The 24,416-nt window shown below is 54.0% G+C and overlaps 1 protein-coding gene across 1 annotated transcript in view; it reads right to left on the bottom strand.

The window, feature by feature from the left end:
• Nucleotides 1–11,113: 11,113 nt before the first annotated feature.
• TMEM132C (transmembrane protein 132C) overlaps nt 11,114–24,416 on the bottom strand; it is a 214,069-nt gene continuing 200,766 nt past the window's right edge. The window contains exons 6-9 of the mRNA XM_066371182.1: nt 21,909–22,114; nt 19,888–20,161; nt 18,573–18,764; nt 11,114–13,876 (exon numbers count right to left, since the gene is read on the bottom strand). Coding sequence (XP_066227279.1) covers nt 12,707–13,876; nt 18,573–18,764; nt 19,888–20,161; nt 21,909–22,114 — 1,842 coding nt within the window. The 3' untranslated portion in view covers nt 11,114–12,706. The remainder of the gene's footprint in view (nt 13,877–18,572; nt 18,765–19,887; nt 20,162–21,908; nt 22,115–24,416) is intronic.

Below are 24,416 nucleotides of genomic sequence, written 5' to 3'. Positions count from 1 at the left end.
ATGTCTAGTGACCCCCGAGGGCCACATTGGGACACCCCATCGGAAGACCCTCAGACCCACGCTCTGCATGGAAGGTAGGCGGGGCGGAGCCCTGCCTTTCCACCTGTTCCCGCAGACATCTCAGACACCTGAGATTTGGTAAGACTGAGCTTCCATTCTGGTTTCAGCAGAGACCTGTGAAGCCTGCTGTCATGACTTATGAGTTCAGCTGCTGTCCACATGTCCTGCTTAACTTGCCGGAAGGTTCCACATCGGGGGAGGGGGGCAGGCTGGCTGCTGGGGCATCTTGCCCCATAACACCCAGAGGTGGAGACGACCCCTTCTTGGTCAAAGGAGGAGGAAGCATTACCCTCTATATATAAACACTGCAAACTTCACAACAGCGAGTCCTTTCAAAATTACAATGGGCCCATACAAAACCCTGATCACTTCTAAATTCTAGGTCATAAGACACGGAGGCTCTTTAATACTCTTAAATTGTTCCACGTGGCGCAAAGCAGCTCAGTCCCTGGAACACCAGAACCCATTAGAGCGGAGCCACGTGCCCCGTAATCACCAGCGGTGTGACTTGCTGTTATTAAAACAGCCCTGATAACTTGATGGGCACTTCTGCGTCGGAGGCAGCCATTGAGCCCAAGCTTTAAAACATCCATTGCAAATGCCTTGCCCTTTGGGGAACGGGGACCTTTGCAGGAAATAATGTATGAGACACGCTGTGTTGAGCTACATATGACATTAAATAAATGGAAAGTAATAAAGATAGGAAGAAGGAAGGGGAAGAAGCTGCGTGATGTGTAGCTGGCCAGCAGAACGGAGAACTGGCATGAGCTTGGGAGGGGAAGCCGCCCTGCCCTGTGCCGTCCTGTACACCTGGTCTGCCTCACGCTACCACGGCTGCAGATGCCACAGGCGACAAGTCGGGGACGTGTGGGGAGTGACTGAGCTTAGGTCCTGGGCCCCCAGGTGGTACAGACAGGACAAGAACTGCCTTCCCTCTGCTGGGCTCTCTGATGGCTTTGGGTCCTGGTCAGCTGGATCAGATCTGCATCTGGAAGGTAGCCATGTAGCCAAGTGGATCCTTCGCCAGGTGGGCACTGTGGTCCCAGGTCCAGGGGGTTTGGGTGTGGGTGTCTTTGGGGACTGTGGCTGACCGGCAGTCAGAATTCCAGAATGGTGAAGCCACTTGCCTGAGGCCCCAGCATGTTGGCACAGGAGAAGTCTGTAGTCAATCAAACACCTTCCACATGTGTTCGGTTCAAAACACTCCACTCGTTCCCTCCGGGTCCAGCAGTGTGAACAGCCATTGATGTGAAAATTTGTCAACAGATACAGACATGAATTTTTACACTTTGCATTACTGCATACATTTGCTGGGTGGTACCATGTGGACATGAGCAAAAGTAGTTCTTTCTTTTTTTTTTTTTTTAAGGAAACCAAGTTAGGAAGCCTGCAGAGCTCTCCCATAATCCTGGGACCTTCAGGCCCCGCCCCCCCCCCCCAAACTGTGAGACGCGGCACCAAAAAGCAAGTGTGGTTACGTCCCCCGATTCCATGTGCATGTGGTCCAGGACTCACAGCCCGAACGCCAAAGTAGAACATCCCTGGACTCAGGGAAGTGACCACCAGCTGTCTGTATCCACTGGATGCGAAACGTTACCCCTGCTTACTAAAGCCCGTCCCGGGACGTTAGGACCCGGCGGGGCACCAGCACGGCCTCCCTCACTGATGCTCTCCTGTTCTCCCTGCCATTTAAAAGCCAGCGATTTAAAAGCTCCGTTCCCCCCATGCCTCTGCAGAAATAAACTTCAATGTCCTCCTGTTTTCCTGCCCCCCCCCCCCCACCCGCAGCCAAATAATCTCAATCTGCCAGAAGCTTTCAGAGCTAAAATCTGCGCTCTGATGCACATTTCCTTCAGATTTTGGACAGAATGCAACCTGCATCTCAAGGGTTTGCCACACGCAGTTTGGTGCCTTGCAGGGCACTTTGGCGAATGGGCCCAAGCTTCTAGTTCTTCAAAGGCTTGGCTGTCCCAACATCAGATTGAACAGTGGCACTGGAATGGAAAGTTCACTCGGCGTGGGTGGCTTTTCCTATTCCGCCCCCCCTCACCGCTCCATACCAGGAATGTATAGAAATATAGCTTTTAGACCTGGAGCTCTGTCTAGTCCCTGTGCCACACAGCACAGGAAACCCCAACGCAGACATTTCCAAACACAGTTTGGACGGCTCAAGAATCCAGCTAGCACTCCACTGGGGGGCCCTCCAGGGCGGAAGGTTGACATTAAGGTGTCAGGGAAACTGCCATCATCCTGAGGTTGGCCTTGGGGGTGGTCGGTTTCTAGGCCACCCTGGGGCTCCTGGCAGCCTTGGGTGGTCACTGCCTGTTTCCCAAGGACTGGGGTTTCGGCCACCTGGCTGCTCTGTGGGGTGTGCACAATGGGGACGCAGAATTAATTTAGGAGAGCAGTTATTGGATGTGACAGAGATGTGTTCCTCCTCAGTGTGACGTAAATTCACCTGCTGCAGCGGTACCTCGGAAGAGACTAACTTTTCCCCGAAAATGAGACATCCCCCCAAAATAAGACCTAGCGCAATTTTTTTTTCAAGCTTACAAATATACGGCCTCCCCTGAAAATAAGACCTAGTGCGTCTTTAGGAGCAAAAATTAATACAAGACACTGTCTTATTTTCAGGGAAACAGGGTAGATTGTTTTACATGGAAATAGAGTCACAAGAAATTCTTGATGGAATTCAGAGTTTGGTTGGTTATGCTGATGTTTGTGATGACATGACTACAGTATATTAATAAATGTTGATTTTTTTGTTCAACAATAAATGTGAATTCTTGTTCATGGAAAAATAAGACATCCCCTGAAAATAAGACCTAGCGAAAATTAATATAAGACACTGTTTTATTTTCGGGGAAATACGGTATTTAAATAGCGAAGTAGCTACTAATTGTTTAAATTCTTTCTTAAGGAAATTCTCAAACATAATGTATATTTAAGATACCCCCCCCCCCAACTCCAAACAGGCTTAGCTGTGATCATTAATGGTTAACATTGTTTCCCTTATAACATCCCCTACCTCCTCCACACACACACATTATTTTGTAACAAATCCCAGACGTTTTGTCACATTATCCATAAATATTTTATACGTTATCTCAAAACAATAAGGGCTGTGAAAAAAAAAAAAAACAACAACCACCTCCCAACACCATTATGACAACCTAAAAAATTAATAGTAGCTTCATAATATCATCATCAAAGACCCAGTAGTGATTCAAACTGACAACTGACTCATAAATGTTTTATGTATTTTCTCATTTCCATGCTTTGTTTGCTTGACTCAACGTCCAAGTAGGGTTTTGCGTTGCAGGTTTGAGGGACGTCTCCGCTCTGATCCCTAGACCCCCTTGTCTGGCACCCTTCCATTCCAGGCCCCACAAAACCTGGCTTTCCTCAAGCTCGGCTAAATTCAGGGCTTTCTTGGAATAGTTTAGGACCCCGTTTCTTGCAGGGTTGTCTTTCTGTTGGCATCTTACACACCCTCCACGGATTGGCAAGGTGGCAACCTGGCTCTGCACACATCCTCCAACTCCACGTGTAGTGGGAAAGGAGAGCATCTTTCTGTCAGGCGCCCCCTGCAGGAGCCTGAGATTTTCTGGCATGTGGTCCACTCAGACCACATGCTCATCCTTGAACCCAGGCCAGAGGCCAAGGCAAAGCCACATACATGCTGGGGAAACAGACTCTCGAAAAGGAAGACACTAATCCTCATGAGTCTCAGCAGTTTTCTACTGCCTGTCTTTGGTGCCAGCACTTGGCATTCACTTTTATTTTTTTATTGTAAAGGCAGAATGTGAGGCCAGGCCCTTGCCTGAAGGGCTCAGCTGCCTCTAAGCTGCTCCAAGAATCATGGGAGGGAAGCCCCCTGCTTCTCCCACAGCAGCTGAGACCTTGTTGCTGGGTTATTCTTGTCTGGTTTGGGTCTTATCTAAATATGGACTCTGGAAACTTAAACCACCTTGAGAATTTTCTTTTCTTCCCCAATCACTCTAGACTAAGGAAGCTCCCGGGAGGAGAGAGAAGACAGCAGAAAGAGAGATGTCCTTGGGTCGAAGGGCTCCTTTGTCACACAGGCCGCTGCCTGTGGCTCCCGGAGGCTAGCCCTTCCTTCCCATTCCAGTGGCTTTACATAAGAGTTTAAATCACCTGACGTGCATGATCTCATCTAGGCCTCCTGAGCTCATTTTGCAAATGCAAACGCCATGGCACCGGAGGGCCAAGCAGCCCCCTCTAAAGCCGGGCAGCGGGAAGTGCCCGGGCGTTGGGGACCAACGGGTGAGGAACCAGCCGAAATGAAGGATCAACTTTTGACGGTCCTCAAACAGGATTTGGGCCAATGTTTAACCTTCTCTGTGAAGGACAAGGGGGCTCAGCTGCACTCTGGAGCCCAGGTGAAATCCACTTAGCCTCGGGCAGGCAGTTGCCCACCCACGTCAGAGATTTCTGCGTCCAACCCCCCCGCCCCCCTCGTGTACAGCAAGCGATGTCATGAGACCTGCTGCCCACAGAGGAAGGCCCTGTCCTGTTTCTGGAAGACTCACACTTCTGTGGCCACGTGAGCTCCTGTGCTGCCCTGTGAGAGCGCTCCTCCCCCTGCCTGCCCACAGGGGAACCCTCCCCTCTTTGCTCCTGACGAGCCACCGGGCAAGCCAAGCGCCACTTCTAAGAACTGCTGTGCGGTTCTGCACCCCCCCCCCATAATTATTTCCTCGATGCGACGTGATCCTTAATTACCTCTCCATCGATTTCCCTCCCTGGGAGCCGGTGGCGGCTCAGGTGAAGCTCGAGGCTGAGGGAAAATTCAGTCTGACTCGCGTCCTCCCCCAGCCTCGCAGAGGATGCTGAGAGATAAGGAAGTGTCACCGTGCGGGGACTTACGTTTGTCAAAGGGGCAAAATGCTGAGCACAACACGCAGCTTCGAAGGCTGGGCAGAGGGCGGACGGGGTCGCACGGGCCATGGGGGCGGGCTCAGGCGCCTTTAGCCATAAAAAGCCGCAGCTGAGGCAGCGAGGAAACGGTCCTTTCTCCAAGGGTGCCTCCTCCATGGTGCATCTCACCCCTCACAGCCCAGCCCGGCCCCTGTCCCTGCCTCAGGTGCGGAGAGAGCCTCCGCCACAGCCACCGGCCTCCCTGCTTGTCAGAGGAACCCTGTTGTTTCTGGGTTGGAGCCCAGCTCTGCATGGAGCCGGACGCCTACCCTGGACCGGGCAGGAGAATCCCGTTGGGGTCAACAGGGCTGAGAATATAAAACCACTCCAGGCAATGGAAGGGCAAGTCAGGAGGCTTGTAGGTATGCGGAAAACGCTGGCTTTTGTTAAGAATGCTGCCCAGGAATGGTGTCTCCCGTCATGGGTTGTTGTGCACGTCAGCGGCGCCCCAAGGCCTTGGCTGCCATCTGGAGTCCCTGAAGGGGACCTCGCCAAGAAAAACGCCTGCACTGTGAGCGGCTGAGCAGGACGCCGGACCGGATCCCTCGTGGTGCTGTTGAGGTTTCGAGTCAGAAACTTTTAACCATCCCAATCTTGGGTCTTCTGTGATAGGCAGGAATACATTTTTCTTTTCTTTTTTCTTTCTTTTTTTGCAAGAGAGTGAGACAGACGAGGCAGGCAGACAGGAAGGGAGAGAGATGAGAAGCATCAATTCTTTGTTGCGGCTCCTTAGTTGTTTATTGATTGCTTTCTCTGACCCCTTGCTCAACCAGGTGACCCTGGGCTCAAACCAGTGACCATGGGGTCATGTCTGTGATCCCACACTCAGGAATTTTGAATTTGGGTCTTCAGCATCCCAAGCGGATGCTCTATCCACTGCGCCACCACCTGATCAGGCAGGAATACTCTTTTTTAAAAAAAATTCAGTGAGAGGAGGCGTGGCAGAGACAGACTCCCGCATGCGCCCCAACTGGGATCCACCCAGCATGCCCACCAGGAGGCAATACTCTGCCCATTTGGGCCCTTGCTGTGTCGCAACAGGAGCCATTCTAACGCCTGAGGCAGAGACCATGGAGCCATCCTCAGTTCCCTGAGGCTAATTTGCTCCAGTTGAGCCATGGCTGCAGGAGGGGAGGAGGAGGAGAGATAGAGAGAGAGAGAGAGAGAGAGAGAGAGAGGGAGAGAAAGAGAGAGAGAGAGAAGGGAGAGGCATAAGAGTGGAGAAAACAGATGGGCACTTCTCCTGTGTGCCCTGGCCAGGAATCGAACCTGAGACATCCACACACCGGTCCGATGCTCTACCACTGAGCCAAGCAGCCAGGGCCGAATAGCTTTCTATTGTTCAAGCCACTTGGAGTGGGTGACTATGGAGGGGCCCTAAATGTGAGTCCCTTTGCTGGATACAACTCTTCTCTGAATGTCCTTGGAGGTGTTGGGACCCTGTTTCGACATACTGTGTGATTCCATGTCTGAAATATCCAGAGTGGTTGGATCCACGGACAGAGGGGACGGTAGTTTGTGGTCGCAGAGGCTGGGGCAGAGCCGGACGGGGTGCAGGTGGGCGGGGGCTGTGTGTCCGTGCGTGTGCATCTTTGTGTGTGGGGGGGCCATGATTGTGAGGTTCATGTGAGTGTGTGTGTACACATCCACTAAGTTGCCATCTTGGGGCCATGGCCTCAGGAAATAATCCCAGGGACATGTGAATTTAGGGACGTTCTCATCTGTGGAGTCACTCCCCAATCCCAGCTTCAGGTCCTCCAATGACTGCCACGCCCACAGCGAGTCTGTCGTCCTGGACCAAAGGAAAAAACCCTGAACAGGCAGTGGCACCGTGGATAGAACATTGGACTGGGACACGGAGGACCCAGGTTCGAGACCCCGAGGTCGCCAGATTGAGCGCGGGCTCATCTGGTTTGAGCAAAGCTCACCAGCTTGGACCCAAGGTTGCTGGCTCGAGCAAGGGGTTACTTGGTCTGCTGAAGGCCCACGGTCAAGGCACATATGAGAAAGGAATCAATGAACAACTAAGGTGTCACAACGAAAAACTGATGCTTCTTGTCTTTCTCCCTTCCTGTCTGTCTGTCCCTATCTGACCCTCTCTCTGTCTCTGTCACAAAAATAAATAAATACCTGGCCCTCCCAAAGGGTAACATCTCTCTGTGACCTCAAACCAGACTGCTTTATCATTAAAATAAAATAAAATAAAATAAAATAAAGTTATTTCATTGTAGGCAGACCTCACGTTACTCACTTTCACTGCTCAAAAATTTTTATGTGCTCCTGCCGCACGGGATGTGGGCACCCATGGCCCGTCATCCTTCAAAATGAGACATCCTATCTCTTCTTTCTGATGATAAAAAGGCCCCCCTCTGCGAGGGGAGTGGAGCGCGACGGTGGTGTTTCTGGTCCCTGTGGCGAAGGTCACCCATTGAGACTCACCTTGCCCAGGTGTAAGGGAACTCATGCTCCCCCCTGTGGGCTGTGGTCTGGTCCCCCTGCTTGTGGAGGCCTCTGTCCCCAGCTGGGCCACTGAACTGGTCTGCTCAGGCCCTCCTTGACATGGGACCTGGCATCATCTGCCTGTCGCCGGAGCTCGGTCCCACAGAACGTGGCAGGCTCGTAGAAAACCACCAAAGCCGTTGCCAGGTGAATCACTCTCAGAAAAAGGGAAAAAAATAAGTCAAAGCCGCCAGTGATATCGACGGGGAAAGCAGGTTTCCAAAAAAGCATGATTTTCTTCACAAGGGAGATGCAGAAAATTGTCATTTTGATGGAAAAAGCTCTTCTTGATGGATCAAGAGATTCAGAGTTTACAGACCGGGCCAAGGGGGCGCAGACTGGGATCGTGTGTGGAACAGGAATGCTCACTGACGGTGTGTGGCCCCGGCGAAGGGGGACTGCGTGGCAGACAGGCTCACGTTATCGCCCCTGCCAGCCAGGCGCTGGCTGACACCGCCCTCAGTACTCAGCCCTGTCTCTGCCTGCCCGGCTGGAGACAGAGACAACGGGAGCACAGACCCGCAGAGAACACTGCGGCCCGCAGATGGGCCTGCCCTTCCGGGGGCCCGCCTCACAGAGCCATAAAGAAGAATGGGGGAGTCCTCTGTGCGGAGGCCACATCACACTCTCTGCTGGGTCACTGCAAAGAGCCAGGCTCTGGGCCCGGCATTGGGGCCCTGCTCAGTGGGTCCATCTTCCCAGGAAAGCTGCAGTTAGACCTTGTCCCCATACCACAGCTGAGAACACTGAGGGTAAGCGTCAGACACGGATCTGCTCACAGCCGCTCAGTGGCCACTGTGACCTGTACTTCACGCCCCGGGGCTGTCGGCATCGGTGGTGGCAGCATTTGGTGGATGGGAGCGAACCCTCCACCGCCAGGCACGGACCGGGCTGGCCGCAGGGGTCTGTCCCCTGGCACCTGACCCTCCCCTTCGCCTTCCCTGCTCCTCCTGCCCATGGGAGCGGTGGTCCCTGCAGCCTCCTGTTGGGAGGTTCAGCCCAGGGGCCCTCGCTTGGTAAGCAGACGTTGCTCTTGCTGTAACTAGTGCGACCAACGTAACTGTCCTCTGGGTAGACGAATCCCGAGGAGCAGAGACCGGGCTGGGTTGAACCCCTCCCCGCCCGTCCCCGTGGGGGCCCCTCATGCACCTCCAGAGGGTTCAGCCCCCATGGCCTCCCCAACATCATCTGTCAAGGAGCCTTCCTGTGCTTACAAACTGGGGTGGACACTTTGACCCCAGCTACGGAGGAGAAGGAAACCCGAAGGCCAAGACCTGGAGGGACGTCACCCAGGCGCCGACAGAGGTGAATTTGGTCATTTTAATAATTTTTTTACAGTGCTCATGGGCTTTTAAAATTGGAAAAATAACTTAAAAGTCATATTTATAACGGTATCCTTTCAAAATAGGGATGCGACCGTGGGAAAAAAATGTGCGCCATTAAAAACAAAGAGTGAAGGATATATAAGAAGAGTTCTTCATTTTTATCTCGGAAGAGGGGCTCAAGGGCCCCGCCCCCCCTTGGTTTCTTCCACTTTCCTCATTTTCCAGCTCTTGTGCAATAAACCTGAATTGCTTGTCTTGTTGGTTTCATTACTTTAAAAAAAAAAACGCAAGAAAATAGATGAAACGCGTGTATTAGTGTCATAACTGAGACCACAGTCTTTGGAGACGCAAGCATGGCATTGAATCCTGACCCTGTGACTTCCTAGCCGTGACCTTGAGACAGATGCCCTGAGCCTGTTTCCTGGTCTGTAATAAGGGGTAGGGGTTCAGGTACCCCCCACCCCACAAGACGATTGTTTCAGTGAATAACTAAAGGGTATACTCTCCCTGACAACAATGGCCAAGGGAGGAGGAGGACTTCAACTGTCCTCGTGGCCTCAGGTGACAGAACCAAGGTAGCTCCGCTGGCCAGAGTGGACCACTGAGGGATGTATCTGCTCGAGGCCGGCCAGCCAGCAGGTGGAGTGTTTATAGTTTAACCCAGGGCAGAAATAGAGCATCCCACCATGTTCCCTTCCCCCCTTACTTAGAGCCTGAATCTTGTAAGAAGTATATGAGCTCGCTGGATAGGGGGGCGAGATTTCGGGGCAGACATGGTTTTGCACAAAGGGCCTTGCAGGCTGGGTCATCTCGCTGTGCCTGTGCAGCCGTATTGTGCCCACGGGGAGGGGAGAGCAGGGGACAGGCACCTCACACGGACCCCAGCAGCACCTCATGAGAGGAAGGCTCCTGGATGATGTCGTGGGGTTACCCTACCACGTGGGGGACCTTCAGGAGGGTCTCCCGTAAGGATACAGATGTCAGCACCTCTGGGCAGAGCCACGGAGACAGAGGGAGTAGGTGGTTGCCTGTGGCTGGAATCTGAGGGAAAATGGGGAGTGAGTCTAACAGGAATGAACCTTTTGGGAGAACATTTTCTAAAATTGATGGAATGAGGGCTACCCAACTGTGTAAATATACCAACAGCCATGGAACTGAACACATTACACGGGTCAATTTTACCATCTGTAAATTATATCTCAATAAAGCTGTTTGTTTGTTTTTTAAAGTATCACCATCTTGTCTTTGACCACAAAAATTCCCTTTTCCCGACGAACCAGCAGCAACACCTGTACCACCAAAACCTCGAAGAATAACAACAAACACAAAAGCCATAAAAATAAAACTGAACCTATTCCCCAGGTGAGAGGTCCATGCATTTTTCCACTCACAGCCATGGCTTCTCTTCAATGGAGATGGGGAGTTCCTCAGGTGTGGGTCGCAGATCTGCAGTGTCGGACACAACCCAGGAACTGGTTAGAAATGTCCCTCACCTTTTTTTTTTTTGCCTATAAAACATAATATAAATGGAACCACTTTAAATTGGAGTCAGAGCTGCCCTCTGCATGTCCTTACACCTAAAACTGTGGGATGGGAAAACAGGACAAAGTAACGTTTGTTTGTGTGGGGCCTAGGGCAACAGTGTGTCCCAAAGAGCTGTGCAAAGATGACTAGAAAGCAGATACTGTAACTATTGAACTGGTGACACTGTTTCGAGTTAGTGGTACTGTGTTACCTGCTCGGCACCAGCAGCACCTTCCCTCTCTGGATGGAACCTTCCCCTCCCCTTTCTCATCAACACCTGTCACCTCCTTCTCCTCACTGGAATGCTGCCTGGGCTTCCGCCTGAATCAGTGCTTCCCGGATAGCTAGTCTTCTTCTTCTTTCTTTTAATCTCAAATACATGGTTGTCGCCTCTCACTGTGGGCCTTTTATTTTCAGGGTCACAGGCCCCAGCTCACCGAACTGCTTTTGATCAGCCGTCCTGCGCATCCGAGCATGATCTGGGTCGTGGTGGATGGCGGCCAGGGGGTTGAGAGTGTCCTTGTTGGGCATCACCCCGGATCTGCGTGGGGGGGGGGGGAACAAGATCGGCCTCGTAGGCAGGTCACCTCTTCAGCGAGGTGTACATTTGTCGGGGAGGGAAACTAGGCGCACGTGAAATAAGACACACCCCACAAGACACGGACCGGTCGAGCCACAAAAGCATTTTAATGACAATGAACATCACAGGTATAAATAAATAGCGCCCTCTTTCCACCTCTAATATGTGCTAGAAATATCTTTTTCCACCTCTAATATGTGCTAGAAATATCTTTTTTCACCTCTAATATGTGCTAAAAATATCTTTTTTTGGAGGGGTCCAGCTAAGGTCACGAGGCTTCAAGGACCCTGTCTTAGCTAATGATTTTAGCGGTTACAAAAATAAAACCAAGACGCATCCCAGGGACATCCTGGGTGTCCGAGCGGAGGCCGCGATAGGTGGAGCCAGTGTCGCGAAGGGGCAGCTTGGCCATGTAGTGTCTGCTCCACCGTGGACGAGCTCTTTGGATGAATGTATTTCGCAATGTGCTGTTACACAGTTAGGCTGTTAAAAAACACAGTTGATTGGCAATCTAGCATAGATATATATATGATATATATATTTTTTACCTTTTCAATTTGTGCTGATTTGCCCCGCTTAATAAAGTCAGAAAAACAACTTAAAAACACTCCCCTAATTTCTTATCTTTGTTCATGTCTCAACGTCAGTAAGTCTCCTGATAGAGCCGCCCCACGAGGTGATGTGGACCACCCTGGGGAGTGGGGTGGTCTTTCGCTTGGGGCTTTGACCCAACCTTCCCTGATGGAAGAGGCTCCACACAATGTCAGTGACGACATGGTTGAGGGGTGGTGGTTGGGGGGGCCCAGCTGGGCTCATGCTGCTGGCTGCCCACTGTGTTGAATAGCCTCTGACAACATCCCATGCGGCAGCTTTGTCCCTGGGGGTCTGTGATGGTCACAGTGGTGGGTGGGGACCCCCAAATACCTCTGAGAACGCTAAGCGGAGATGCCCAGCAAACATCAACAAGGCTGCAGACATACAGGAAGGCGGCCAACTCACTCCAAGAATGAATGAACAAAGGGACATCATTTCTAAGACTCTACTTAATGACTAAGAATAGGATTCACGTTTAATTTGGGAAGAATATGCCATTTGATCCTCAGAAATAAACACGAAATAGAAATCAAGTGGAAGTCTGGGACACAAAAAGAAAAAAAAATATGGGGAGAAAGGAAATACAGAAAAAGACAAGATGAGCAAGTCAAGATGTAGAGATCCTCAGGTCTGTCCCCAGACGTGACCAACATTCCGGCATATGGCCTCCCCAGCCCACGTGGACAATCCTCAGGAAAGGTGACGCTGAACTTACATGGAAACGCCCCTACGAGGGCCCTAAAGAAGGTTTATCTTATTGTTCCTCTATTAGAAATATAAACAGGTGATTATTTCTGTCTTTTTTTATTTATCTTTTTGCATTTTTTTTTTAACAAATCATTTTTGGTAGCTTGACTGGGTTGGACTTGGACATGTAAAATAGCTTCCGTCATCTGGCCTGCCACGAGTTCAGGGTCACAGTCAGCTGAGCTCCCAGGGTCCCTTCCGCTGACTGTAGAAAATCTGCCCTCACCAACTGCTGAAAACCCTTTGATTACAAATTTAAAAACAAAACCCACACCTCTTCATGGCTTCAAAGCGTCCAATGGGTTTAGGAGGGTCCCCCCCAGCGTGTCCCTGTCCAACCCGTGGTGACGCCCACCTGCCCTCCCAGGATCCCGCCCCAGGGTCTACTCTGGAAGGGAGGAGGGGGCCAGGCACGGGGCCCTGTGGCCAGAGGGGCCTACACTTTGTCCTGAAATTTCTCCAGATAGTTTCTGAGTTCTTTGGGGGCGCCCACGTCCAGGTCCTGACACACCCACTTGATGTCCTCGTCCTGGCCGCCGAGGATGGAGTTCACGGTGGGGCAGCTGTCGTCGGGGGGGATGGTGGTGAAGGTGGTGAATTTGACCTTCTTCCTCTTGGAGGTGGGCGAGTGCAGGGGCTCGTGCTTCTGGTCCCTCCCCGGCCGGTGCCCCTGGCCCTGCGTGGGCCGCTGGGCGCCACCGCCATTGAGCAGGAGGTGGCTGCTGTCCTCACAGCCCCCCGGGCTGCGGTCCAGGACGGTCGTGCGCTCATCGGGCGGCGGTGACCCCTCGCCCACGTTCTCCAGGAGCTCGGCCTCGGTGCCCAGCCACACCCAGTCGTGCGCGTGTGTCATGGAAGCCTGGCCCTCCGGGGGCGCCTGCTTGTGCCGGAACTTGAGGGCGAAGGTGGCGCAGTTGATCAGGAAGACCAGGATGGCCAGGCAGAAGACGCCCAGCAGGGCGTACATGCCGATCTGCAGGTCGCTCAGGCCGCGGGCCGTGGGCACCGGGCCGCCGTCCCCCGGCCCGGCCCCGGCCTGCGGGAGGTCCACCTGCGCTGGGAAGTTGCTGAAGTCCAGGGGGATGTTCTGCAGCTGACCCTCCGCAGGCAGCCGCCCCCCGTCCAGCCGGCTGTTCTTGGCTGCCTTGTTGTCCAGCAGTGACTTGGCCGTGGGGCCGCCCCTGCGGAGGGCCCCCTCCTCACGCTCCAGCGATGGGCTGCCCCCGGGCAAGTCCCCGCCCTTCGGCCGCCGGTCGCTGGCGTGGTTCTTGATCTGGCCCTCACCATCGTCGTGGTCTCTGCCGGGGCCCGAGTCCACGTCGTTCTGGCCAAACTTGACCCTGACATTGCCCATGCCCACGGCCAGGACGCTCTTGCGTTTGGACTTCTGGCAGGTCTCCGCGATGGTCAGGTCTACGCGGACCAGCGGCCCCTGGCCCTCCCCTTCGGCCACCACGACGGGCTGCCCGGGGGAGCGGGCCTGGGGCACCGACACCACGGCCTCGTCCAGGGAGGTGGCGGTCAGCGTGAAGTCCTCGGTGTCGTAGATGTCCAGGGGCGTCACTGAGCCGTCGCTGAACTGGAGCCAAGTGCTGACCACGGCCTCCTGCGGAGAGACAGCCAGTTAGAGGGCCCGGGTGGGGTCATCACCTCAGCTCTTTGGACCTTCCCTGCTCCCTCCTCGAACTGAACCCCCCAAAATGGGGGGTCGGGGCAGGACTCAAGACCCAGACTCAACGGCTGAAAAATCTGGGGAGAAAACATTTAGGTTTTACATCAAATCTGTTAGGAACCCCAAGCAGACAGGGTCTTTGTGGTTTAGATTTTTGGGGGACAGATGTAGGGAACAGGCAGAAAGCTGACAGTCTGCCCAGAACCCCCCACCTCACTTGCTTAGTGAAGTTGCTAAAGGCTATTTTTTTCCACACCTCCATGTTAGCTGTGGTGCTGGATTGTTTATACTTGTCCTATCCACCAAGTCCCTAGGAAAGACTGGAGGCAATTTCCTTTTTATCCTTTGTTTTGTGAAGTTAAGATATTATGTATGGTGGGGATTTCTGCACCTGGGAGAATTCTTGGGATGCCTTGGAAATGTGACTTTGTTTTAATGATCTCTTTGATTTGCTAATGACCTCACTTTGCCCTATAAATAAAGCAGGTTAGGGGATGGAGACTCGCCTGCCTTTTGTAAGCTATCTCTGCAATGCAAAGAGACCTCTCAAACCCATCCTTTTCCTCTTTAAGTCTGTTTTCTTAATTCTCTGCCGTTCCCACTCAGGACCTGGAATTACTAGCCATGCCAGTTCACGGCACAAATTAGAGAATCACTATCATTTAAACCAGAGCCAGTGTGGACGGACAGCGGCAGTGCCCACAGAATCCGCAGCAGGGAAACCCCATGAACCCCTAACCGAGACTCGGGTCCGTGGGCTTATTATCACTGAGCGTCACGGAGCACGCGGCCAGATACTCATGCCTCCTCCTGCTCCGGTGGCCGCGCCCGCGACCCTTGTGTAATGACCCCCGTGATGACCCTGAGCCTGGTATGGCACATCCGTCATCTGGGTAATCCACGGGCACTTCTCCATCTTGGCCTTAATCACATCTGCAAAGCCGTCTTTGCCACATAAGAAGACACAGGGCGCACGCATTAGGACGAGGCTACCTTTGGTGTCCCGCAAAGGGGGCGGACAGCCGAGACTTCCGTGTGCTTCCCGGGCACCAGCCTCTGCCCTGAGAGGTTTCCCTGTGTCCACTGGCTTCCCCTACCCAGGAACGCCATGGCAACAAAATGAAGCAGAGGGACCACAGCTCACCGGGTGTGCGTGATAAAAGGACATAGCTACAGTCCCTACCTCGAGGGGGGCTCTACCTCCAGGGAGGCCCCGTCAAGACTTCCCACTGATATCGGCGGACCGAGGATTTGACAGAAGAGAACAAGAAATCCAACCACCTGAAATGGCCACAAAATACAACAAAGGGAAATGGGGAGATGTGGAACCAGAGGGAAAGAGAGGGACGGGGCGAAACACAAACCGGGAGCTGCGGAGGAAGCACACGGAGCTCCAGGAAGAGGACAAGTACGCCAGCTGAAATCAGTCCCCCCCCCCCCCCCCCGGGCCCTTTGAACCGCGGATTACACGTTTGAGGAGAGAATTTGTGTGCCGGGTGACAGAGCCAAGAGAGTCAGCCAAAACTCAATCACAGGATTAAAAAGAAAAATAGGAAACGAAGGTTGAAAGAAGAGAAGGAGGCTGACCACGTGATTTTTTGTTAGACGCTCCAGAAGGAAAACATATGGGGTGGGTGGGGTGTGGGTTGGGGGGTTGGGGGGTGGGGGGAGTCAATGTTCAAAGAGATCCAGCCTAGATATTCTCCAGAGTTGAGAGAAAATGTCAGCAAGAAAAATGAGGGTTTTCTGGCCTTGGCTGGTTGGCTCAGTGGTAGAGCGTCGGCCTGGTGTGTGGAAGTCCTGGGTTCGATTCCCAGTTAGGGCACACAGGAGAAGCAACCATCTGCTTTTCCACCCTTCCCCCTTTACTTCCTTTCCCCCTCTTTCAACCAGCGGCTTGATTGGTTTGAGCATCAGTCCCTGGTGCGGATGATAGCTTGGTTGATCCGAGCATGTCAGTCTCAGGTGCTAAAAATAGCTTGGTATTCGAGCATCAGCCATGGCGGGAGGGAATGCTGGGTGGAACCCAGTCCGGGCACATGCATGATGTCTGTCTATCTCCCCTCTTCTCACTTAAATCAAACACACAAAAAAATGGAGGTTTCTGCTGACACAGTTCGACCCATGGAAGATGGCAATGTCCGGTCATGGACTGCTAAATCCTGCTATCTGCTTAGGTCACCCAAGTTAGGTCTTTCTCACTTGTCATGGACACCTTGGACAGAACAGGGTGCCTGTAGCAGGTGAGGAGGCTTGCACAAGACCCAGAGATGGGGCAGCACCCACGGCTACTGCTGCCAGCTTCCCTCCCAGGACGGCTTGCTGCACCATCAGCTGTGAGTCTGCCAGCTGTGTGTGTGCTGTTTGTTTGCTGTGGCTCGAGGGCATTCTCCGGCCCCTGGAACCCATGTGGCCAAGCTCCTAGCCAGCCCTGCTGAGTAATTAACACCTGCAGGGGCCACTCTCCACAGAGGACCCTCCGAGCGGAGTTATATTTAGGTCTGTGTCTCTCTTCACGTCCATATGCAAGCTCCCAGCGTCCCTGCCGCTCCGGGACAAGGATGGTCTTGCCTTTCCTATCCTGGCTGAGTGTTCTCCCAGCAGCCTCAGCTCTGGAGTCCCAGTGGTGGCTGAGCTGGGACCATGCTTTCTCCAAGGGAGCATCGTCATCGCCATCGGCGCCTGCTTCCTGCGCCACGCCGCCTTCCCCGCCCATCTGGCCCACCCCGGGGTCCCCTTCACCCTCCAAACAACGTCCTGGCACGTGATTTCTCACCCCAGCTTTGGGTTCTGGAGAAACCGAAGCTACAACAGACACTCTGGCTGAGTCATGCTGCTTCCTGTCTGCCTCCTCTGCCCCCATCGACCAGCTGATACACAACCGAACTCATCCATCCCCTTCCGATGCCTAAATCACGGGCATTCACGCTGGGTTCCTTTCCTTGTTCTCTCCCCACTTCTTTTAGAACAGATGAGGCCCTGGGGCTGGGGGGGGGGGCAGAAAAAGCCAATGGTCCCGTCCTCATAGTCTCCTGCTTGCGAATCCCTCGGAATTTGCATTTCAAAGTTGAAACTCTCAAGAGCAAGGCACCAGCCTTCCCCACCCCAAGGGCCACCACAAAACATGTTGCTCGGGTGGTCTGCAAGTGCGTCTTGGCTGATGTCTCATCTTAAATTAATTTTTTCTTCACAGACTCGAGACGCAGGAAGGACTGAGCCTAAAAGCAAGCCTCCCCCTTCCGCCCCCAATGACAGAGGGTCTGAATGAAGCCCTTGGAGCCCCCCGGGTGTGCGGCACCCTGTCCCCGTCAGCCCCCCTGCATGACCGACACTCAGTGTCCTCCCAGTAGTGGACTGTGGCGAGGATGGACGACGGTGTCTTCTCAAGGGGGGCAGGGGAGGGGGGAGCCAACACATTTCCCCAAAGAGGAGAGATTCTGCAGGACTTCACAGACCATGTGCCCAGGGGTGACTTAGAGCCACATCCTGCCAAGGGGTCACGTCTGCACATTGGGTGAGCAGCATCCATAAACTCCCCCAGCCCCCGTGTCAGCACTGGGATCAGACAGCCAGGCGGTGAAGCCGGATGGGGACAGGCAGCCTTGGCCCACGCCAGGGAGGTGGCAACGCCCATCGTCCCCTCAGGAATTACCCACTCTCAGCAAGCAGCCCCCCGCCTTCCGCTCTGTCTCCCCACTTCCCTCCCAGCTCTGCGCTCTCTGCTGTCTCTAAACCAGGGAGCACCCTGCTGACTCCCTGCCTCCGAGTCACGTGGGCTGGACACAGGTACGAATGCCACACAGGTCCCCGTGGCCCATGCTCTCAGCACGTGAGCCTGGAACGACCCACCCTAACCCCCTAACCCTGGGCACCTGGAGCATGGCCCCATGGTTATATCATGCCCTGGCACAGGGAAGGCGATGGGCCCAGGTTATGGGGGAGGGGAGTGCGGGGGGGGGGGGAAGGTGGTGACATCAGACAGGCCTTGGCGAATGCGGGGCTCCTCTGGCGGGCTGGCTGCAGAGGAGGGGTCAGGCTTAATGATGGGAAGACACCCAGCCCCCACCCCACACCAATGCTGGGTGTGAAGATGAGGCGAGCGGGCAGGGCAGTGAGAAGGAACAGAGGCGAGCTCAGGATGCTGACACAGGCTCCCGATCGCAGCCAGCAAAGACACGGGTGCCGCAGTCACAACCATGAGGAGAGGATTCTGCCGACAGGATGAATGAGCGTGTGAGCGTCCGGCTGAGAGCCCAGACCACCGACTCGCTCAGCCTGGGAGACCCTGAGCCCGCTGGGGACGCCCCTCCCACGAGCTGCAGATGGGGAGGGAACAGGTGGGTGCTGCCCTAAGCCGCCAGGTGGGGCAGGTTGTGACACACGCAGGTCCTTAGCACACCCTGTGCACTGGGGTATGTCTTCACTCCACTGGAGCAAGCACCCCTCCCCTCGGACAATGTGGCCAGTCTGTCCCGCATCAGGGTGGGTCAGACCAGCGCCTCTGCGGGCCATGAGCCGGCCTGCGATCCCGGACGAGGTTCAGCCACCCCGTCCCCTTCTCCCTCCTTCTCTGCGGGCCCAGGCCCAGTGAGCGGCCTGCTCCTCTCGCCCCCGGCCGCTGGGCTCCCACCTGTTTGGGGGTCCGCAGCAGCTCCTCTGCCGTGGCCACAGCCGTGACGGCCTTGCCGCTCTGCGCGCCAGGGTGGAGGGTGACGGACAGCCCGGCCACGAGCTGGATGGCCAAGTCCGTCAGCGACACCTTGTCCTCTAACACGGTTATCGTCTTCTCTGCCAGGATGGAGTCCGACAGCGGGGATAGCACCTGAGGGACGGGCAGGACACCAGGCAAGTCTGTCATAGCCGTGTCCACGGTTGGGACCCTCCCTGGACACATCCCTTTGTCCCACACAGGCCAGAGTCCCAGAAGGCAGGGAGGAGCACCTTCCTTACCCGGCACGCCAGCCAGCCCAGGTGGTGCCTTTGTAAGGATTGAAGTCACCCCTCCCTGGGACATTTTATACTTCTAGCTATTAGAAGACTTGAAATAAGTATTAAAATCCATCTTGTTTTTGAAAGGAAACGGCCCCTCTCTTGAGACGAGACAGGCTTGTCCAAGGCACAATCCATCCTGCTGGCGGACCCAAGAGGGCCGCCCGAGTCACATTCTAAGTGACCCATGGAAGTCACCGGGGGTACTGGATGACCAGTCCTCTGGGGTGGGCCTCCTGCACACCCCAGCAGCATGGTCCTCTGCTGCAATCTCACTTCCTGCCTGACAGCACACGCCCGGCGCTGGACTGCAGACATCCCGGGGGCAGTGATGGACAGGGACAGCCACTTCCCCGTCTGGTGCTCACGCAAGGATGCAGAATGACATGCCAAACAGGAGGAAGGGACAAGGTGGGAACTGAGGGCTTGTGGAAAAGACCCCCCTCCTAGGTCCTTTATTGTCTGTCCTGAAACACCACTGTTCTAGATGCTCCCTTGAGCACCAGAGGCAGGAGGAGTTTGAAGGGAGTTTGTTGAATGAATAAACGGTGGAATGATAGTGATTTACAGAAAGAAGGGAGGAGAGAGGCATTTTCCCCTGGACACCGGAGGGGCCGGGCATAGGGGAGGGATGGGGAGGGCATTTCTAAGAGCACGGAGCGAGGTGGGTGCTAAGGAGGAGGGTCCAGGGTGGGGTGGGGGAGTCCTGGGAAGTGTGGGCATGAAGGATGCTGAAGGGAGAGGGTCCCACAGGGAGCTAAGTGCCACCACTGTCTCCATTCCTTTCAGAAGGAGATTGGAACTCGAAGAGCTGGCCGAGGCTCACCGTCTGCTGTCCATAGACACCGTCATGGGGACAAGGAACTGGCCACAAAGCCCCGCCCACCTTGCCAGCCTCCCCAGCGCCCACAGGGCTCCGCGTCAGACACGCCAACCTCCCGAGCCCCGCTTCCTACCTGGAGGGTGGTCATCCCGGCCTCCCGCCCGACCAGGACCCTGCTGTCCCGCAGCGTGGCCACGTGGGGCTCCTCCAGCTTCATGAAGTCTGCCACCAAGTGTGTGATGTCCGCGTGCCAGTCGGGACCCAGCAGAAGGCTCGGCTGTGCCCACGGGCCGGCGCCCTCGGACACGAACTGGGTGAGGACGCGCACCGTGGCGTGCTGGTACTGCAGGGCACAGCCGCGGCCTCGCCGCTCCTCCTCGTCCTCGTCCTCGCTCTCTCGCGTGGGCCTGTGGGAAAGAGGTGGGGTGCGCTCAGGCCTGTGGAACGGGCTCCGCCTCCAGCGGACAGCATTCCGGTGGAGGCATGGGGCCACGCAGGGCGTCAGATGCCTCCTTCTTATCTTTTATTTCTTATTTTTTTGTATTTTTCTGAAGTGAGAAGTAAGGAGGCAGACAGACTCCCACATGCGCCTGACTGGGATCCACCCGGCATGCCCACCAGGGGGCGATGCTCTGCCCATCTGGGGTGTTGCTCTGCTGCAACAGGAGCCATTCTAGCACCTGAGGTGGAAGCCATGGAGCCATCCTCAGCGACCAGGCAAACGCTTCTCCCATGGAGCCTTGGCTGTGGGAGGTGAACAGAGAGATAGAGAGAAAGGAGAGGGGGAGGGGTGGAGAAGCAGATGAGAGCATCTCCTCTGTGTCCTGGCTGGGAATCGAACCCAGGACCTCCACACGCCAGGCTGACGCTTTACCACTGAGGCAGCCAGCCAGGGCCTACACTGTAACTTCAATGGATACAAATTGAATACATGAAGAAATTAAGTTTCTCCATCACTCCGTAACCACATGGACCAGTGGCAACCATAGCGAACAGCATGTGTCTAGAATATTTGGTGGGACAGAGCCGTACTACACACTGGAGATGCACCCTTCCAAGCTCCACGCAGATAAACTCTCTTCCGTCTCATAAGATGATGAGACAACACACTAAATATACTGCTCACCAAAATGAGAGGATATTTCAACATGAATATGAAGCTGTAAAATATCCTCTACTTTTTGTGAGCAGTGTACTTATTCTCACGCTCCAGGTGAGAAACCCGAGGCATGGGGGCGGCGGGGTGGGGTGGGGTTATTGGCAGCGTGCCCAAGAGCACACAGCTGCCAAGTTGCAGGGTTGGGGTGTGCAGCCCACCACTCCCGATTGTGCCACCTCCTGGCCACTCGTGACCACTGAGTGGTCTGAAATACTGGCTGGATGCATGCCCCCCCCCCACTCGAGCTGGGCCATGTTGCTCCTCGCAGAGAGGGATTCAGCATCTGCTGGCCAGTTCCCCTCCCAGAGGCGCTTAGACCTGAGCACGAAGATGCTGGCGACTGGGACCCAGCTAGAGAAATAGCCCTGATCGTTAAGGACAGGGGATTCCAGGCAGAAAACTGGGAACTCTGTTGTAACTTTTGCGTGTCTAACGAGCGGCCATGGAGCTGGGCACACAGGACTCCAAACTCCTATATATAACAAGCAGAGTCACACAGAATAAATGAAAGTCTTTTGTGTTTGTGCGTGTGTGTGTGTGTGTGAGCAAATGGTCACCATAGTCCAGTATATATGCAACTACATTTTACACAAATAATTTCATAAGCATAGAGCTGTTCATGCTTATAGAGTTCAAAACCACAGAAAAAGAGATCCCGTTTCACTTAAAGAGAAAATAACCCAAAACGTAAGTTCCCCTGAGATTGGGGGGGGGGGCTAGGAAAATATGTGACTTCTGTCTCATTGTTTCAGGGGGCACATTCAGAGGTCAGTCCATCCCAAGCCCCCGTGCAGGTGGCAGGTGGCCAGGTCTGCTGCTGACCCTGCCATTCGATAGCCTCCTTGCCTGGTCGTGTTCTCCTGGCCTGTTCTCCTCCCCATGATACTAGCAGCGCCTACTGTGCGCCAGGCCCCACACTGCCTCCTTTAACGGGGAGACGGAGAAACAAATCTGTGGTCATGCTCTCTCCAGTGCGGCTCCCGGCCCTGGCTCACCTCTTACTGGTCACGATGGGGACCCTCCAGCCTTTGATTTGACTCAGCTCGGTGTCTGAGACCTCGATGTGCAGTGGCAGCCGGGGCGCCCACACGGTGACGTGCAGTGGCGCGCTCAGGTGCTGGTAGGTGAAGTTCACCACCGCGTCCACCCTGCCTTTCATCTCCTTGCCGTTGACAAAGACATAGTCACACCGGTCGGACACCTGTGGAGACAGAGAGGGGATGGAGGAGGAATTCACAGGGCCTGGAGACTGTCTGTCTATGCATTCTTGTTGCCTTCAAAGCACGCTGCTTAACAGAGGCATAACCAAGTTTAGAAGATGTGATTTACACTGATCCCCCTCCTCATGGGCCCATATCAACTGCCAAACTGTGAGATCCTTAAAGGCAAGAGGGATGCCTGGTTCATCTTTGATGTCTTGGTTCCTCACACCAGCTGCTCAGGAGGAGCTCAGCAAAATGGATACTGAAGGGATGGATGGATGGATGGATAGATGGATGGATGATGGTGAAAGGATGATGGTGATGGATGGACGGATGAATGGTGAATGGATGAATGGAAGGATAAATGAATGGATGATGGATGGATGGATGGATGATGGAGGGATGGATGAATGGATGATGGTGGATGGATGATGGTGGATGGATGAATGGATGGATGGATGGTGAATGAAAGGTTAAATGAATGGATGATGGATAGATAAATGGATGATTGATGGATGGATGGATAGATGGATGGATGATGGTGAATGGATGATGGTGGGTGGATGGGTGAATGAATGGTGAATGGATGAATAGAAGGATAAATGAATGGATGATGGATGGATGGATGATAGATGGATGGATGGATGATTGATGGATGGATGGATGGATGATGGATGGATGGATGGATGGTGGATGGATGGATGGATGGATGGATGGTGGATGGATGGATGGATGGTGGATGGATGGATGGATGGATGATGGATGAATAGATGGATAGATAAATGATGGATGGATGGATAATGGATGGTGGATGGATGGGTGGATGGATGGATGGATGGTGAATGGATGAATGGAAAGATAAATGAATGGATGATGGATGAATGGATGGATGGATGGATAGATGGATGGCTGGATGATGGATAGATATTATGACTGGATGAATGGATGATGGATAAATAGATTGATGGATAGGTGAATGGATGGATGGGTAGGTGAATGAGTGGGTAGATAGATGAATAGGTCAATGATGAATGGATGAATAAATGAATAGATGATGGATGGATGGATGGATAAACACACCCTTTTTCACGGGCATGCTCACTTTAAAACAACCAAACAGGAACCTTGGGGTAAGGGGACATGTGGTGACAGACTGAGGTAAGATGGAGCCAAGAGCAGTGGAAACACAAGAAGTTCCTATGAAAGCTTCTAGAAAGCACTCAAGCCATGTCTCCTAACCTTTTTTGGGGTGTGTGTGTCACGGACTCCTTGGAGCCTAGGCAGAAAGTTAATCCTTGCTCTGGAAACGCACGTCACCCAGTTTTGTGGAAATGTTTCTGAGTTAATAAAGCCATTCACGGAGCCTTCACACACACAGCGCTTCCCAACACTCAGCTGTAATTGCCAATTTGCTTCTCTGTCTCTTGTCCAAACCCCTCGTCTGTGCCCTCGGTTAAATAACATCCGCTGCTGAGCCATGAACTCCTCTGGTCTCCCACGCTCCCCCCCGCCTTCCAGGAACGACGATGGCTATCCCGGGCGCAATTTTTATCTTCCTCTCGCACTTGTGTATGGAGGGGCAGCTGGGAGGGCCGGGCTCCGTGTATTCTCCCATCTGCTAGGGACCCTGCCGGGAGCGGTTGGGAGGGGAACACACAGGCCGATCTTCTCACTCACGGTCAAGAGTGGTTTAGAAACGTTTACATACCGATGAAGGGTGGAAACCAATTTGCGTCCCTGTCCCGCACCTGTCATTAGCATATAAACACCATCCGGGCTTTGGGCAGGCATTAGCATAATAGCCGGGCAAGAGTTATATCAGTGATCACTTCCTTAATCAATGTTGTAATTCACAGACCATTGACTCTCCCCATTTATTACCTCTCTGAGCTCTGGTGGGAGGGGAGCCCGCTGCTCCCGAACATATAAATAACAAAGAGGCAAGTGGAGGGCATGGCGTGGCGGCGCGAGAGAAGCCACGGTCCCCGCTATCCCTGAAGGAGACATAAATGTCTGGGGAAGTCCCAGGACACGTCAATCATCCCCTCAAGTGGCTGGCGTGGGAACCGCGGAGTCACACCGCGAGCTGGCTCGCCCGCAGGGGTCTTTCCAGTCCCCCAGGTTTGTTTCTGAAAACCCTTCCCAGCCTTCGTCGTGGGCGGGCTGCCCATGCAGAGAACCAACCTCTGGCCTCTGCTGACTCGGCTGTTGAAGTCGTGTGGGCTGAACACGTGGTGGTCACTGATGTCTGGGGAGGGGGACACGCGGGTGGCCATGTGGATTCCGGGTGAGCAGCACACA

The sequence above is a fragment of the Saccopteryx leptura genome, chromosome 2, assembly GCF_036850995.1.
Source record: "Saccopteryx leptura isolate mSacLep1 chromosome 2, mSacLep1_pri_phased_curated, whole genome shotgun sequence".
In the NCBI taxonomy this organism is placed as follows: domain Eukaryota; kingdom Metazoa; phylum Chordata; class Mammalia; order Chiroptera; family Emballonuridae; genus Saccopteryx; species Saccopteryx leptura.
This window is presented reverse-complemented; position numbering and strand designations above follow the sequence as displayed.